Source organism: Symphodus melops, assembly GCF_947650265.1.
Source record: "Symphodus melops genome assembly, chromosome: 15".
NCBI classification, from domain to species: Eukaryota; Metazoa; Chordata; class Actinopteri; order Labriformes; family Labridae; genus Symphodus; species Symphodus melops.
Window position 1 is genome coordinate 2089981 of NC_136705.1, and position 15895 is coordinate 2105875.

The 15895-nt window shown below is 46.6% G+C and overlaps 1 protein-coding gene across 3 annotated transcripts in view; it reads left to right on the forward strand.

Moving 5' to 3' along the window:
• Positions 1-15895, forward strand: part of ablim1a (actin binding LIM protein 1a) — a 37895-nt gene that overhangs the window by 12277 nt on the left and 9723 nt on the right. For all 3 annotated transcript variants that reach the window (XR_013780760.1, XM_079363322.1, XM_079363321.1), the window contains exons 2-14: positions 1698-1835; positions 5327-5510; positions 6185-6294; positions 7913-8039; positions 8182-8275; positions 10119-10206; positions 11384-11448; positions 11757-11801; positions 13060-13137; positions 13295-13453; positions 13680-13724; positions 14527-14562; positions 14663-14792. Coding sequence is in view for 2 of the 3 variants with exons in the window: in XM_079363322.1 (XP_079219448.1) it covers positions 1698-1835; positions 5327-5510; positions 6185-6294; positions 7913-8039; positions 8182-8275; positions 10119-10206; positions 11384-11448; positions 11757-11801; positions 13060-13137; positions 13295-13453; positions 13680-13724; positions 14527-14562; positions 14663-14792 (1299 nt within the window). In the remaining variant the exon portion in view is untranslated. The remainder of the gene's footprint in view (positions 1-1697; positions 1836-5326; positions 5511-6184; positions 6295-7912; positions 8040-8181; positions 8276-10118; positions 10207-11383; positions 11449-11756; positions 11802-13059; positions 13138-13294; positions 13454-13679; positions 13725-14526; positions 14563-14662; positions 14793-15895) is intronic.

Here is a 15895-nt window from a genome sequence, read left to right on the forward strand (position 1 = left end):
TTACATCTTCACACTGTGTGTGTGTGTGTGTGTGTGTTTCCCTCCTGATATTGTCTCCATCACATTTGTGGTGTCTATGTGATGGATCATGAAGACCTTTGACCTCTTCTCCAGCAGCACCATGACCCTCACAGTGTTTCTGTTAGCATGATGACGGCAGCTCAGAGCTTCAGATTCTCCTCTTTGTTTTCTCACATCTGCTCAGAGGCACGACTGCTACAACTTTTTATGCCTTTACAGGCAGATATCTGACAGCTGATACTTCTTCATTCTCTCTCTCTCTGCAGCTTCCTCAGAGTGAGATATCCAATCAGAACGAGCTCCGCTTTCTGCTGAACTCCTGAAATCTGAAGGAGAAACAGACTCTGTAGCTCTAGATTCAGTCTGAGGTCATGGAGGCGTAATGAGGGGACGAAGTGATCCCCGCTGTACCGTCTTCAGAGGTAGAAACGAAGGCGTTACATAGAGAGGGGATCAGCTGAGTCAGCGCTGTGTGTGTGTGTGTGTGTGTGTGTGTGTGTGGAGCTTCTGCAACTCCTAAACACAATGTGAGCTCACAGACTGGGACGCCGTCACAGAAACAAAAATGTACCCAGAAGCGAAGACGGCTGAGCTGCTGCACTGATGCAAAAAAAAAAAAGAAAGAAGAAGAAGAAGCAGTCTGAGGTGTTAATTACATTTAAAGAGACACACACACACACACACACACACACACACACACACACACACACACACACACACACACACACACACACACACACCCAAAGGAGCGTTCTGAGGGAACTGGTTTCTGCAGGGTCACAAACCTCTGGTTGGGATAATATGTCCTCTCATGAAAGCTGAGAGACAAGTCTGTCTTTAACACAATTCATGACATTTAACGTCCTGTGGTTGCATGATATTTTTCAGTGAACAACGTGGTGACTGTATGTGCTGCAGGAAGGAGCCGACTGTTTTCTTTATACTGTTAATTTATAGTTTTCTGCACAGAAAAGCAGAAAAGCGTGCAGAGATCAAATTTCCTCAAAAATGTTTTCAGGAAGAATTTTTTTTTGTTTGTGAGGGGAAAAAAAAATCTTTTAGTTCAGACTTTTTCTCCTGTGTTGCCTCTCCGACCTGTTGTCAACTCGTTACTGTAACACGGTCAACTCAGGTGTGACGACGTTCCCAGCTCCGAGGTGATTGGAACGCAGCTTAAGCCGCTCCTCTGGACACGCCTCTTTTTTTGGGAACATAAACAAAGCTGTTGGAAGCAAATGGCCTTAAATGATGTTTATGTGGATGAAAGTAGAATAAGTTAGTAATGACAGTCATGGTGTTAACCCTTTCAGCGTTGTGTGTTTACGTGTCCCTGCTGGCCTCAGTGCTTTAAACCCTCCAGGCTCTGATCAGACAGACTATTTTTAGGCTGCGCTCTCTGAGGAGACAATCTGGGCTGAGAATCAGAAGTTGAGCTGTCCTGCTCAATGTTGTTCTTTTTTTACTCTGACAGCGTCTCAGCAGAGGCTCTGTGTGTGTGTGTGTGGGTGTGTGTGTGCTGCTGCAGGTCCCAGTGCATCTTGTGTCCTCACATGAACGCAGCTTAAAAAGCTACGTTAGGAAGAAAAAAAGCTGCAGTGACGACCACGATCAGCGACCACGGTGACTCATCGGCCTTACGGTTCAGTCTTAATGTCGGCGTGTCTCTTCTCTTGCAGTGGCTCATGCGCAGGACACACACCACCACTCCTCAGAGAAGCCCCTGATCCAGTGCTACAAGTGCGGGGAGCCATGTAAGGGCGAGGTGCTGCGTGTGCAGAACAAGCACTTCCACCTCAAGTGCTTCACCTGTAAAGGTAAGCGTCCTCTCAGGAGAGTCATAGAATTAATATGAATTAAATTCATAGAATTTAACCTGCAGGACATTTTACCTGATGAGCGTCTGCAGCCAGCCTCTAGTGGACACTCGATGAACTACAGCGAGTTGTGTTGGAGTTGGAGCTGATTGACACGGTGCAGTCGTTAACGATACGGGCTTGTCGCGTAAACGTAACTGCAGCAAATACGATGCTACCCAGCGGTCCAATCACAGGACTTTTGCATTGTTTTGACGTGTAGTTTCATTTTTTGAGGAGGTGCACGTGAGGCTACGTACATCAGCTTCTGCGAAGGCACCTGCGCGCCGTATACGACAGCTTAGATTTAATGAAGACGTGAAAATGAGGCATTTCATTTACATATAATATGCACAGTACGATCACCACACTTTTTTTTTCTTTGTGCACTTTTCTAAAGACGTGAAACTGCAGATCTGCGCTGACCTTTCATCGTCCTGTAACGGCATCACGTCTCGTGCACAAGGGCCCGATCGATGCTCCAATACTCCTTCATTTCTAAATCACTGTTTGTCATTATTATAAATCAGTTGTACGATAGGTGTCACGGTGTTTACTACTTGTGATTTGGCTCGGTCCTTCTACTCGTGAGACAAAGATTGTTCTCAAAAAAAAAAAGAACGCTCTTCAAAATCAGTCATTCACGGTTTTAAGAAATGAGTCCTCCGACAGCTTGGACAAGTGTTTCGTCTGAATAAGTGGAGAAAAACGTGGGCGTCGAGTGTGAAAACTGGCTGCTGAGGTGTGAGCTTTTAACATTCAGAGCTAATTTGGATCCTGTCATAATAATAGGACGTTTGCTTCCCTTCATGCAGAACACGAAGCCGGAGTCGACTGCGGACGTGTGTTTATGTTCCTCCAGTCCAGGAAGATAAATGTGCAGCTGAAGAACTTATTAATCCGCAAATGTCTGAAGAGCATCAGTTAGATGAAGCCTCAGAGCAGTGTGTCAGATGTAACGGGTCTTTGCCTCTTGGTTTACAGTGTTTCAAAGCCAGTAAGTTCGTCAAGGTGCTCCTCGTTATTCCAAACTACACGTCAACCTTAGAAAGCCTGGTCGTACAGATGCTGTTTCATCAAACATGAGGGACGATCACGTGACATCACAAAACTTAAAGATACCTTCCCCAGTGTCACCTCTTCACCTTTCAGGCCTGCGTGTTAATTAATCAACCATGCAGACTGTTCTGAAAGGTTGCAGCACTCACGATCCCTCTGCAGCCGTCCAATCAGTCCCCTCAGGTGAAGGCCTCGTGGTTAATTTGTGACTGTTAAAGAGTTAGCTTAGCTCACAAAAAGGCCCAGAATAACACAAACAAACACTGAGATTAACACCTCATTCTGTCCTTTACAAGTGGATATAAATGCCTTCTGTGTGTGTAAGCGAGTTAGCCGTCGCCAAAGGAGACACGCAGACAGCTTAAACGGCCCGAAGAGTTCCAGGCCTCTCTAATTTTAAATGTGCTGCTGTCAGTCTCCAACCTGGAGGAGGACTAGAATTAATCATCTGTTGTTTTCATGCCAGGTGCGCCGTGCTTATCCACACTGAAAGGTCAAAGTGTCACTTGGCGGGTGAAACCAAAACAACAGCTTTTTAAAGCCTTTATCTCGTCTATGAAATAAAAATAAAAAAGAGTTGGATGTGCATTCACTCGGATTTCTTTCTCATTTTACATTCTTCTTTAAATGCACGCATCTTTAAAACAAAAAAAAAAAGCTGTCATTGGACCTCACAGGCTACTCTTCTCTCGCTCAGTTAGCTTACAAGCTAATCTCGTCACCCCTGAGCCCTAATGCAATTAAACCTGATTGCGTCCCGCTCTCACTCCCATTCATCCTCAGGATTTAGCTCAGCTCGTTGCGTCAGAATGAGTCGGTGCAGCCTCCCCACACATTATATTGGATGTCATATTTTCTGTCTGAGCTCTGGCTTTTCTTAAAGGCCGTTATAGTCACAGGCTGGCTCCGTGGTGCCGACTCGGCTCATGTGATCATTATCTGATTAAAGGGACAGCGCCTCTCGTACCAGTCTGTCATATTAGCTTTCAAAATGCTCATTTAAAGATTTGATCTGTTTGTTGTCTCTTTCAAAGCTCGCAGATCCAAACAGCTGATCAGGTCTAGGAGCTAGAAGAACGTTTAGCCGAGCTTCACTCCAGCCGGTCTCTCCTTAAAGGGGCAGAGCAGAGCGACAGACACTGTGACTAATGCTAATACTCTTATTAAAGCTCCTGTGTTTCATACAGGTCCAGCCTAGCAGTGAAGAGCCACAGATCATGAAGTGTCTCTGCTGCTTCAATAAGACACAGTGAAAGTGCCATATTCCTTAATATGTCCAACAGTGAGCTGTGTAGAGAGTGATCAGACATGAAGGAATAAACCTGCTGTGTTGAAGCTTCTCTGACAACAACGCAGCAGCCAGTATGTCCTCCTTCTAACTTTAGATTCTGCTCCTGAATGCTCTGGATTTGTTTGGACCAGAGAAGGTAGGCGGGGCTTTGAAGGCTGTTTTGGACGCCCCTGGGTTTGCCAGATATGAGAGCAGTTATCAGGTCAACAGGTGTTGCAGCGATGGAAGCGTGCAGTGGAACTGCTTCAGATAGAAGTGATTGTACCCGAGCTAAAAAGCCTCTGCATGTTTCTAATAAGCTCCAGCAGCAGAAAGCTGCTCAAACTAGGATCAATGTTGGAGATGCTTTTGAAACATGGAGAGAGGTTAGAATGCAGAAAGCTTTACAGACCCATGCAGAGCTGGCTAAACACTGAAGCTACAGTGTCCACCACATGCAGAGCTGGCTAAAGACTGAAGCTACAGTGTCCACCACATGCAGAGCTGGCTAAACACTGAAGCTACAGTGTCCACCACATGCAGAGCTGGCTAAACACTGAAGCTACAGTGTCCACCACATGCTGACCTGTGTGAGCATCCACTCTAGGTTAAGCACGTTTCAACATGAACATTTTTCCTGAACTCGTCTTTGTTCTGTTACTACGATTCTTTCTGTTCCGGTCTCTTTATGTGTGTGGAGTTGACGAGGTCACGTCTGAATGGAAGGAAGCTTAATGGAGACTGACAGAGTCGTGTGCAGTGTTTGGAGCCAGTTATCACCAGGAACAGATCAAGGCCACTTCCTGAGCTGCACAATTAAAACACTGAGCGCTGACAAAGAAAGACCTTGCAGAAATCATGCAGATTAATCGACAGGAGCCCAAACAAAGACGGTTCAGGGTTTTCTTTTTATACGGATAAAAGGATCTGACAATATCTTTTCACAGTAAGGCATGGAGCTGTGACGCAGCCTTCCATGCATTCAGAGACCGTCTCAGGCTCAGCCATCGATGCGTGGAGGAGCTGGCTTGCTTAAAGGAGGGATGCTTTATGTGTTAAACAGGCAGAGCGCTGAATGACCTGACTTATACAGCCCATGTGTGTGTGTGTGTGTCCGTTACAGTGTGTGGCTGTGACCTCGCTCAGGGGGGCTTCTTCATGAAGAATGGAGATTATCTGTGCACGCTGGACTACCAACGCATGCACGGCACCCGCTGCAATGGCTGCGGGGACTTTGTGGAGGGGGAGGTGGTCACTGCGCTAGGCAAGACGTACCACCCCGCCTGCTTCGTCTGCACCATCTGCAAGTAAGACACACACACACACACACACACACACACACACACACACGGTCATTATACGGACATCACACACTCATACAGCTGGACCCAAAGAGACTTAACTCCAGTGATTCAAAGAGATGCATAAAAGCACGAAAAACAAGGACACACCCAGGAAATGAGGCCTGAAAAGTGAACTGGGTCAATAATAATGAAATGAAAAGAGGACACGGACCGAGCTCAAGTCCTCCTGATTGAATCCGTGCCAAAAACTCATTTTGTGGTTTCCATCGAAATCTGTAAATCAAGAACTCCAACACTGCAGAGTCACCTGCTGAATCTTTCCTCCTCTCTCTTCCCACTCAGTGTTGATGCACAGTCTGTGGAACATGCAACCTGTAATATGCTGCAATCGGTCATAAATAAACTTGAATCCCAGACAAGTTTAACCCTCCCTATCATATCCCATCGTATGCGTCATGTGTTATCGTCTCACGTCGCAGCATTCTGCTGATAGACGAAGTTAAAGTTGTATGATATTCCTGGAGACAGTGTGCAGTACGATGGCGTCTGTCACTTTTAAATCATCAGGCTAAACGTCGTCCTCAGGCTCACAGTGTTGACATCCAGCTCATAAACACTTACCCAGCAGCCACTGCTCCGCTCCTGTTGACTGATTGTTGTTGTCGATTTGCTTCCAGACGACCGTTCCCTGCTGGGGACAGGGTGACCTTTAACGGGAAGGACTGTCTGTGTCAGTACTGTGTAGAGCCCATGTCTCCGGGACCAAAGGACATCCTGGGCTCCAGCAGTGAGTACCATCTCTAATACACACCCTCACATGTTAAATACACAGGAAGACGACGCCTTTCTCACCATGCCAGGGCGCCACGGGGACAGAAACGTTACGGTGATTCTACAGGATCATAACTGACAGAACCACTGGCTTTCTTTTTCACTGTTAAAGAGGGAGTCTGCAGCTTCTTCCTTCAAAATAAAATACAGACTTATACTACAGTGAAGCCGCTCCATTGTCCCCTCTAGGCCTCCGTACGTGTGAGGTAGTGTCTGCAGAGACCGTGTCCTCTGACTGCTCTGGTTTGCTTTTGTCGACTCTGGAAGTTTCTGGGCAGTGCGGCTGTGTTACCTCCAGCCAATGAGAGCGCAGCAAGCGAGTTCAGGACTGATTGCGTGGACATGGAATCTTCCTGGTCTGCTTTCTGTCGGACGAGCTTATAAGACACCAAAAGACTCCTGGCATATTTTCAGCCTTGAATAACGTGTTCTGTCTTTTTTTCCTCAGGCTTTTAAATCAAATCTGAAACAACAAAAGTTCCTTTTTTTTTTAAACACACCTCAAGTTTTTCGTAGTCATTTAACACAGGCTACTGACTCTCGCTTTGAATTGTTGTTTTTTCGGGGGTGGTCTGAAATCCTCGGGAGCGCCCCTGCATGATGCGACCCAAAAAGTGACGATCTTCTGTTGAATCACACAGCTGTCAGCATCTGTATCCTGCCAACATGTCATCACAACAGATTTAATTTACCGCTGATCAAAGACTTCAGCATGATATAAAACTCTCCTGAATGATCGTTCATTGTTCCCCTCCAGATCCTTCTGTGTAAAATATGAAAACAGTATCAGTACAGTGACGCAGAATCGACTTTATGAGGAGTTTTCCTGCAGCTTTGTTGTGTTTGAATCACTGAGTGAAGTCGAGGTATCATTCGGGGAGTTCCTCCGCCTCGATCTTCTCTAAACGCAGCAGAGTTCAACTTCCGTTATGAATAACGCCGAGAACACTAAATAATGCATGGCCATGCGTTTCTGTCCTCTGGAGCAAATCCCTCCTCCACCAACTCTTCTCATCCTGCCTCCTTCTCTCCCCTCTCCTCCTCTTCCTGTCCCCCCCATGGTCTCTCTGTTGGCATTTGAAGAGCTTTTAGACAAGGTCACCCATGAATAAGGCATGCTGATTCTCCTCACGTCATCATGGCTGCCTCGTCCCCCGTGGTTGCGGGTGGTGGTGGTGGGGGGGGGGGGGGGGGGGGGGGGGGGGCTTTCATCCTCCATTCATTAAAGAAGAGATGACAAGATGATTGTTCTTTTTCGAAATCAACCTCTCACACTTTAAGAGCCTCGGGACGCTGCTTCGGGATGTGGAAGGAGCTTTTAGAGCCGCGGTAAGAGAGACGTGGATGATGGAAAGAGGCAGCTGTCAGAGAACAGTCGGCTACTCTTTCTCACCACCTAGTGTCTCGGACAGGAACTGACAGGACGTCTCACTCTGCAAGCAATGACCACAATTAATGACACTGTGATGCATTGCAGGCTGCGTTTTTACATGCAAACTCTAAAAGGCAGCTTCATCTCACGCTGCAGGTGTTATCTTTGTGTTTTTAACAAGACGCCTCTTTGCTCTCTGCAGATTGTGCAGGCTGTGGTCGGGACATTAAGAACGGACAGGCTCTGTTAGCGTTGGACCGACAGTGGCATCTCGGCTGCTTTAAGTGCAAGGCCTGCAGCAAAGTGCTGACCGGGGAGTACATCAGCAAGTAAGCAGCTCAGACCCGTCATAAAAACAGGCTTTTGGGCCTCACACACACGCACGCACACACACACACACACACACACACACACACAATATGCTCCTTCACTGTGAAAGCTTCGGTGTTTAAACTTCTCCTCCCCTCTCAGGGATGGCGCCCCCTACTGTGAGAAGGACTACCAGATCCACTTTGGAGTTCAGTGTGAGGCGTGTCAGCAGTTCATCACAGGGAAGGTGCTCGAGGTGAGACACACACACACACACACACACACACACACACACACACACAACACATCACTCTGATTGGCTTCCTCACTTTGATGCACCAGAAAAACGTTTTTGATCCATTTTCATTTATCAAAAAACTCGCAGTCAAACTGTCTAAAGTGAAGCGGGGCGCACACGGCGTTGGAGGGAGTCGTGAAACGCAGTCCAATAATCTCTCGTGTAATCTCGGCGTCATGGAGCCAAACACGCTCCCGACATGACTGCAGATAATGAAAAGATTAATGCTCAGCTGGTTTGAAGGTCCACCCATCTCAGGAAACAAACGCAAACAAGACATGAAAGAGCTCATTTGATTGGATGTTGAGAAGTGGTCGTTATCTATTGATAGGGTGTATAATTTGATCTGAGCTGAGTTCCTGTCAAACATTCGCACCACGCCCTCCGCAGTCCTCGCTCTCACGCTCGCCTGTCTGTTCTGCACGACGCTGATCCAATCAGACGCAGAGTTATGTGTCATTTAGTGGTATGAAAATGTCACAGCGAGCCCCCCAGGCTTACAGTAATCCAGCACTAAGGCAGATCTTTGTGACAATGGGGAAGGGCTTCAGCGTCTCACCCTGGGCTGCTGCCAACAGATCAGACCGTCTGATCAGCCCCCCCAAGAATGCCGACTGGAAAAACAATCAACCACCGTGACATCACCGAGCGGTTTGTCCACCATGCTTTTAAAGCTTGTTTGTTTGTTTGAGACGAGAGACTTGAACCTGGGCCGTCTGCTTGGAGGACTATAGCCTCCGTACGTGGCGTGCGACCTCACTGAGTTGGACACATTCACATGGGGCTCGACAGGGATTGACTCACTTTAGTGGACACCAGAGGAACTGCATTTTTAAAGTGTAACGTGATTGGCTTATTAACCCTTTACAGGGCGCTCATTGAATTACTTCATAGTATTATTCAGGGACATAACACAAGTTTATTTCTGTTATAACATTTTTCTAAAAAATTGTAAGTGTACTAAACATAATGTGACCACATTTGGTTCAAATGCCACTATAGCAGGATGAGTGATCTCTTCTGATTGGCTGAGAGAGGATCACATGCTTCTCGACCTTACTGAGGTGCAGAAGGCTGGCCATATGTAACGTTTGTGGAAATGATTTTAAAGGGTTAACACAGGGGTAATTATTGCAGGTATTTAAAGCATAGAGAAAGAGAGGAGAGCATTTAATATCCCTGAGAGTCATATTCAGCTGTACAGTGGACTGAGGCCTTTTGCACCAGTGGAGTATAGATATTATTCACTGTCTCCATATCTGTGAGTGGCAGCTGAAAAGTTACTGAGGGCTGTTGTACAACAGGCGAAGCGTCATTTGGCTATTTATCAGCTGTGGTCAACGTGGCTTTAAAACGGAGCATACAAAGTGCCTCATCAGTGTGGAGGGGAAATGCAGGTACTCCAGCTGAGTGTGTGTTATCACAGAGAGGATCCCTCGATGACTGCGACACACAGGGTTTTTGTATTTAACAGGAAAACAGCCGCACCTTTCTTTCCAACTCGTTTAAGAGCTTATTGACCGGAAACCTGCGATTCAGTTTCTGGGCAGCATTTTCTCCCGCAGCAGGCCGGCTCCACTCTTTGATCAGGAGTAGTTTGGGTGGTTAGCAGGGCGCCGAGTTTGATGAAAAGATCTTTTGTTCTCGAGTTCGAGGAAATAAAAGTTTCTGAGAGCAGGTCGAGCACCGGCGTTTATTTCCTGGAAGTGGAAACGCCGCTTCACTCGCCTTTCCTGCGGGCGTCATCGCTCTTTATTTTCCTGTGATGTCAGCTCTGTGTTGTGCGCCCTGTGTTTTTCAGGCTGGAGATAAACACTACCACCCCAGCTGTGCACGGTGCAGCAGGTGCAATCAGATGTTCACGGAAGGAGAGGAGATGTATCTGCAGGGTGAGTCAGCACACCTGTGTTTGATTTCTCACTGTCATGAAAACTTTACTGTGTTTTTTTTTTTTAAGAGGCTAAAATACAAGAAATGTTTTGTTTTTGGAGCAGCTGTCAACACTGTCGACTCAGCTTTAATTTCTTACTCCTCTGGGACTCTTTCACAGACTTATTGTTTGATCATTTCGCAGAGAGGAAGTGAAACACTAAAACGGCTCTCTAAGATGCTCGGCTGCCACAAGCTGATCGAAAGCTCTATGTTGAAAATATAATAGTAATAACATTGTATATAGCAACTTTAAAAACAGAATAAACATCAGCAGTGAGAGGGATTGAATTCATGGCAACCTCAGGATGTTTTTACGCGCTCCGTTCCAACCTCTTTTTTTTAAAAACATTTCTTGCTGCAGCTTTTTTTTTTTTTTTTTTTTTTTTTTTTTTTTTAGCGTCTGGTGATGTTTGGTGCACGCAGCCTAACATTCATCCTCCGGGGTCACAGTTACAAACTGTAACTCAATGTGAGTTGGACTCTCGGGTAGGACGGCGTGCTCCGTAGACTCGTACACTGGTACACCTTTAAGGCCGTTCTCGGTCTGCTCCCTCACACACCTCTCTGTTTTTTATAATGCAGAAAGCTGCTCAAACTAGGATCAATGTTGGAGATGCTTTTAAAACATGGAGAGAGGTTAGAACGCAGAAAGCTTTACAGACCCATGCAGAGCTGGCTAAACACTGAAGCTACAGTGTCACCCACATGCAGAGCTGGCTAAGCACTGAAGCTACAGTGTCCACCACATGCAGAGCTGGCTAAACACTGAAGCTACAGTGTCACCCACATGCAGAGCTGGCTAAACACTGAAGCTACAGTGTCACCCACATGCAGAGCTGGCTAAACACTGAAGCTACAGTGTCCACCACATGGTGACCTGTGTGAACATCCACTCTAGAGAGGAGGGGCGGGGCCAGCTCTCTGTGGCGTTTTAAATTTAGACTGCAGTACCCATTTTAAACACTAGGGGTCAGAGTTACATACTGCTCCTTTAACTGACCCTTCTTTTCTTTTTGTCGGACTCGTTTCGTGTGAAACCTCCCTTGACAGCGGCATCTTTCTTTAAACGGAAACAAACAGTACAAAAAGTTCTGGTATGTAGTTCTGAGTGTTTCTCCGTCTCTTCCTCCTCAGGGTCGACAGTTTGGCATCCCGGCTGCAAAAACACGACCAGAACAGAGGAGAGACACAGGGAGCGGGTAGGAATCTGAACGTCTCCGACTCCATGTCCATGACTGTTTCTTTACTTAAAGACTTTACTGGGAATAAATTCCGAACTCATACGGAGGAGTCTGCAGACCGCTTCCTGTTTAACTGTTAAACCTTAACCTGCTGTGGTTTGAAGCATTTGCCTGAGCAGACTCCATTCGTTGTGTCTTTGCAGTGTGCTTAAGTCGACCTGTGAATGTGTGTATTGACATGTCAGTGTGTGTATGTGAGTCGGCTGCAGAGGTGACACCCTGTGTGATGTCCTGTGAACCCCCCCCCCCTCTCCCTTCCTCCACAGCTCTTGCCTCCGTCCCTCTTATTCCTCCAAAAAACACAAAGGCAGGTACTGTATTCGCTATTGGCTATGAGATGGCATCATCCTGTGTTCCTCCATTTACATTGGACACACTGCACTGTATGCTGCCATCTGCTGGAGACAGCCTGCAGTGCCCTCTCTGTGTCTCATTAGGAGCCATTCAGTCTTGTTTTTAACACCTTCAGGTCCTGTTTGCACCTGCCGCTAACCCTTCGCCCAACATCGTCTTTAACCGTCTGATAGATGCCATCAGCTGGAATCACGCTCAAGCGGTTAGCGTTGAACAACTTCCAGCCAAGACTTTCTTTCCCATGCAGCGTCAAGTTCTGCAACGTGAACGCGGTCAGCCCGTTCAACAGATGATTGCAAGTTACCCAAGCAGCTTCTCCCAAACTCCGGCGGTATGAGCCTTTAAAAAAACAACAACAAAATAAAGCAATCTTCTTGTCGTCGCGATAAAATGAAATGTGACGCAGATATGTAAAGAGTAAAAGTCAACCCGAACACTTCCCGTGCTGAACATCCCGACCCACAAATACAGAATCCACACTCCTATGTAGACTCTGAAATTCCAACCATTTCGATGTGTTAGTCGTAAATCTAATTTTCAGATAATATTTCCATGTATTGCACAGCCCCAAGTTGCTCTACTGGGGACGCATGTTACCGTGCTGATCTTGGATCTCGGAGCTGGGAATGACGTCACACGGAGATAAGCACGTTCCAGATGCAAGTCGAACAAGCATCAAGGACGCCTTGAGGACAACCTTTGTTCTGCATGTTTTTTTGACGATGCTGCTGATAAACACTTCAGCTCAAACGTCCTTCGAGTTCCTCATTCTGAACTCTACACGATGAAAACTGAACGCAGCGTTAACAGCAGGTGTAAACGGGCTGGTGGACTTCGCTCATATCAGCGGTGCATGAGACAAAGAGGAGACTCACAGTTGACTCATATTTAACGACAGTCAGACCCGCTGCTGCCATCCAAACTCTCCATCTCATCGTAACAACATGAACTCACAGCGCTGCAGCTCATTCACTTTGCACATTTTTGTAAATGAATGATCGAATCATTCGAGTACGTCCCATAATTAATAAAAGATAAACACAGGACAGAAACCCCCCCCCCTCCTCCCATCGCTCATACACTTTAAATACGTCGAAATACGACATCAGGTGGCAGGGTGCTGTGGGGGATTATGGGAGACTGAGTGACACACAGATGTAACTTTACCTAACAGACACGTGTGTGTGTGTGTTTGTGTGTGTTTTCTTCTCACAGCCTACGAGGTCGTCGTCCGAGAGTATTTGTTCCAGACCTGGTTCAAGCATACCTGGCTCACCGGGTCACACCATCTATGTAAGAGACCACACCGCGTTCCTCTTCCTGCCTTTAGTTCTGTCTTCCCCTTTTTTTGGCAGCTACAGCTTGTTGTATAAGAAGAACTTCTTCCAAAGCTATCTCCTGTATTCACCCGCGTGTGTGTCTGCATGTTTGTCTTTGTTTGTCTCCCTAGGCAAAAGTAGACAATGAGATCCTTGATTACAGAGACCTAGCTGCCATCCCAAAAGTCAAAGCCATTTATGACATTGAGCGCCCCGATCTTATTACCTATGAACCTTTGTACAGCACCTCCCTGGAAGAGAGGGACGAGAGACAAGAGAGTGTGGGAGAGGTAAACACACAGGCTGCATGCTTCTTCTCCTGCATGCACGCCATCTTCATGCACAAACAGAAGCGTGCATCAAGATAACCGTTCCAACAAATGATCCTCTGTTTAGCTGTGGGCTCTTACTCTGAAAGAAAAGCAGGATTCACGTTCAAACACGCGTGTGTGTGTGTGTGTGTGTGTGAGCGAGATGCTTCTTCGATGCAGAGCTGAACTTGTTTGTCTCTCACAGCTGCACACTGCCAGGAGGGAGCGCTCCCCCTTACCTGACGACAAGGTGAGATAAACGCCGCCGCCTGCTCATCGTGTTCACAGATTGTCAAACACAAACGGAGAGAATGTTTTTGTGCTTTCAAAGTCGTCCAAGCGGGTTCTCGTGCAGATAGCTGTTAGTGTGTTGGATGAAGCAGCAGTGACCTCCGTCGTCCAATCAGGCGCCTCCGCTCGTAAACGGAGTGACGGTGTGTGAATGTGTAAAAAGTCCAGTTAGCAACGTTAGCACTCGTTTGGTTGTGTCTGCCTGTAATCTAATCACGTTAACAAAAGCGACACCACCGCGCGACCACGTCAAACGGAGAAGAAACCGGCGCACTGCGTGGCGTTACAAGAAACACCTTAAAGTCAGGGTGGGTTCATTTCCTGCACATCCACTTTTTAAGGTTTTGATTGAAATCGTCTTCAGGTCCTGACAGAAATTAATAACTCGTGCACTCTGAAAAAGGAACGAAGAAGTGAAGTAAAAACTGCTGATCTGATCGACCAATCACACGCCTCCCTGCTCGCTCTCCGCCCCCTGCGTGCTTTAGCTCACACTGGAGTTTATCCTGTGAGCAGTAAAATAGTCTTGCATTATGATGACGTTTAGTGTACGCAGCTTTGACACAAGCTTAACAAGCTATTAGACGGGTTAATTGATTGTTAATCGACTACTTCCTGTGAAAGGATCTTGAATCGTGTTCGTGGCCATAACGACTGGATGGCGTTCTTTCTGTATTTAAAGGTTTTTTTGATTTGAGGATGAGCGCAAAAATATAAACAAAAAAAGAACACAATTATAATTTAGTTTTCTTCTCTCCTAGTCTTCAAGAAACATGTCGCCGACGCCCCCTGGTGAGGTGAGCGTGCCGTCTCATTAAACTCGCTGTCCGCTGTTGTCGTGCTAATTCTCGCCGCCTCTTTTAACCATCTCTGTGTGCTCTTGTGTTTGTGCGTCAGGGCTCGTACGACAGGAGGGAACGCATCCTCCAACGGTCCACCAGTCAGGGCTCCATAGGCTCACCGGTTTATAATCGCCATGGTTACATCCCCACCTTGTCACGATCCCCTCAGCATTTTCACAGACCAGGTGAGAGATGACGTGGTCGATGCTGCGTTCACTGACACTCCCCCTGAAGGGTTCTCTCTTCACTGCACTTTAAAGGAGAACTTCTTCGAAATTGACTTCATGTTGTTATGTTGATTTTCCTTTTGAAGACGTCAGTAACAACTTTAAAGTCAATTTTGCACCTTTAACAAACCGTCTCCTGATTTTCTTTATCGACAGAGTTTGATTGAAAAGTGTCAAAGACGGCTCAGAGCAAAGATTGGAGGTGACTCTTAACCGTGTTTCTCAGAATCCCTTCGTTCACACTTTATTTGGTGTTGGCACTGAGCGTCCCAGCTGCTAGTTTGTGTGATCGGGCCTTTTTACTTAAGTTTTGTCTTTTTGTTTGGTTGCTACGGAGACGTAAGGTTAATCTTTATGAGTAGAGCACAACACCCAGACCAATCACCAAGTAGCATTTTTTAATCAATGCATTATGACAAATCAACATGAACTGCAGTCTTCATCTACAGCTAGTGTACAATGACAACAGGGACATCTAGTGGTGAAATCGTCAACTGCAGCACAGGTCATTTGACAGTCCTCTGTGATTGGACGGATGAAATTATCTGGACTCATGGAAAACTAAAGCAGGAGTAAAAACTAAGTCTGAGGGGTGTAATCGATCATGATGCTAAAATCAGCTGCTGCTCGTCCTCCACGTTATCACACCTTTCTTAAACTGTCACCATGACAACCGCCTTTTGCAGAGGGCGTCGCCTCATACCAGGAGGTAGAGGTGAACGATTTGAGCTGTAACTTCTGACTCTGTTGGAACCATCTCAGCTGGTGAGACTTCTGAAATGTTAGCAGAGCGTCGTTAGGCTACGTTAGCAGAGCTGCCGCTACATCTGGTGTCTCCGCCCTTCTGCCCTTTATATGTTGGTGTAACTCAGCCACACCTCGGTCAAACAGAAAGAAAGCGTCTCCTCATGTTGCATCACTGTAAACTCACAGGTTTCAGAAAGCTAGCAGCTCACCTCGTCTGGTTGTAAATCTTTGGTGTGAACTGGCCTCAACACTTTTCTTGCCTCTCACTTTGGGTGTTTTCTTTTATTTCCTGTATATCTTCCTTTTCTTTTGTC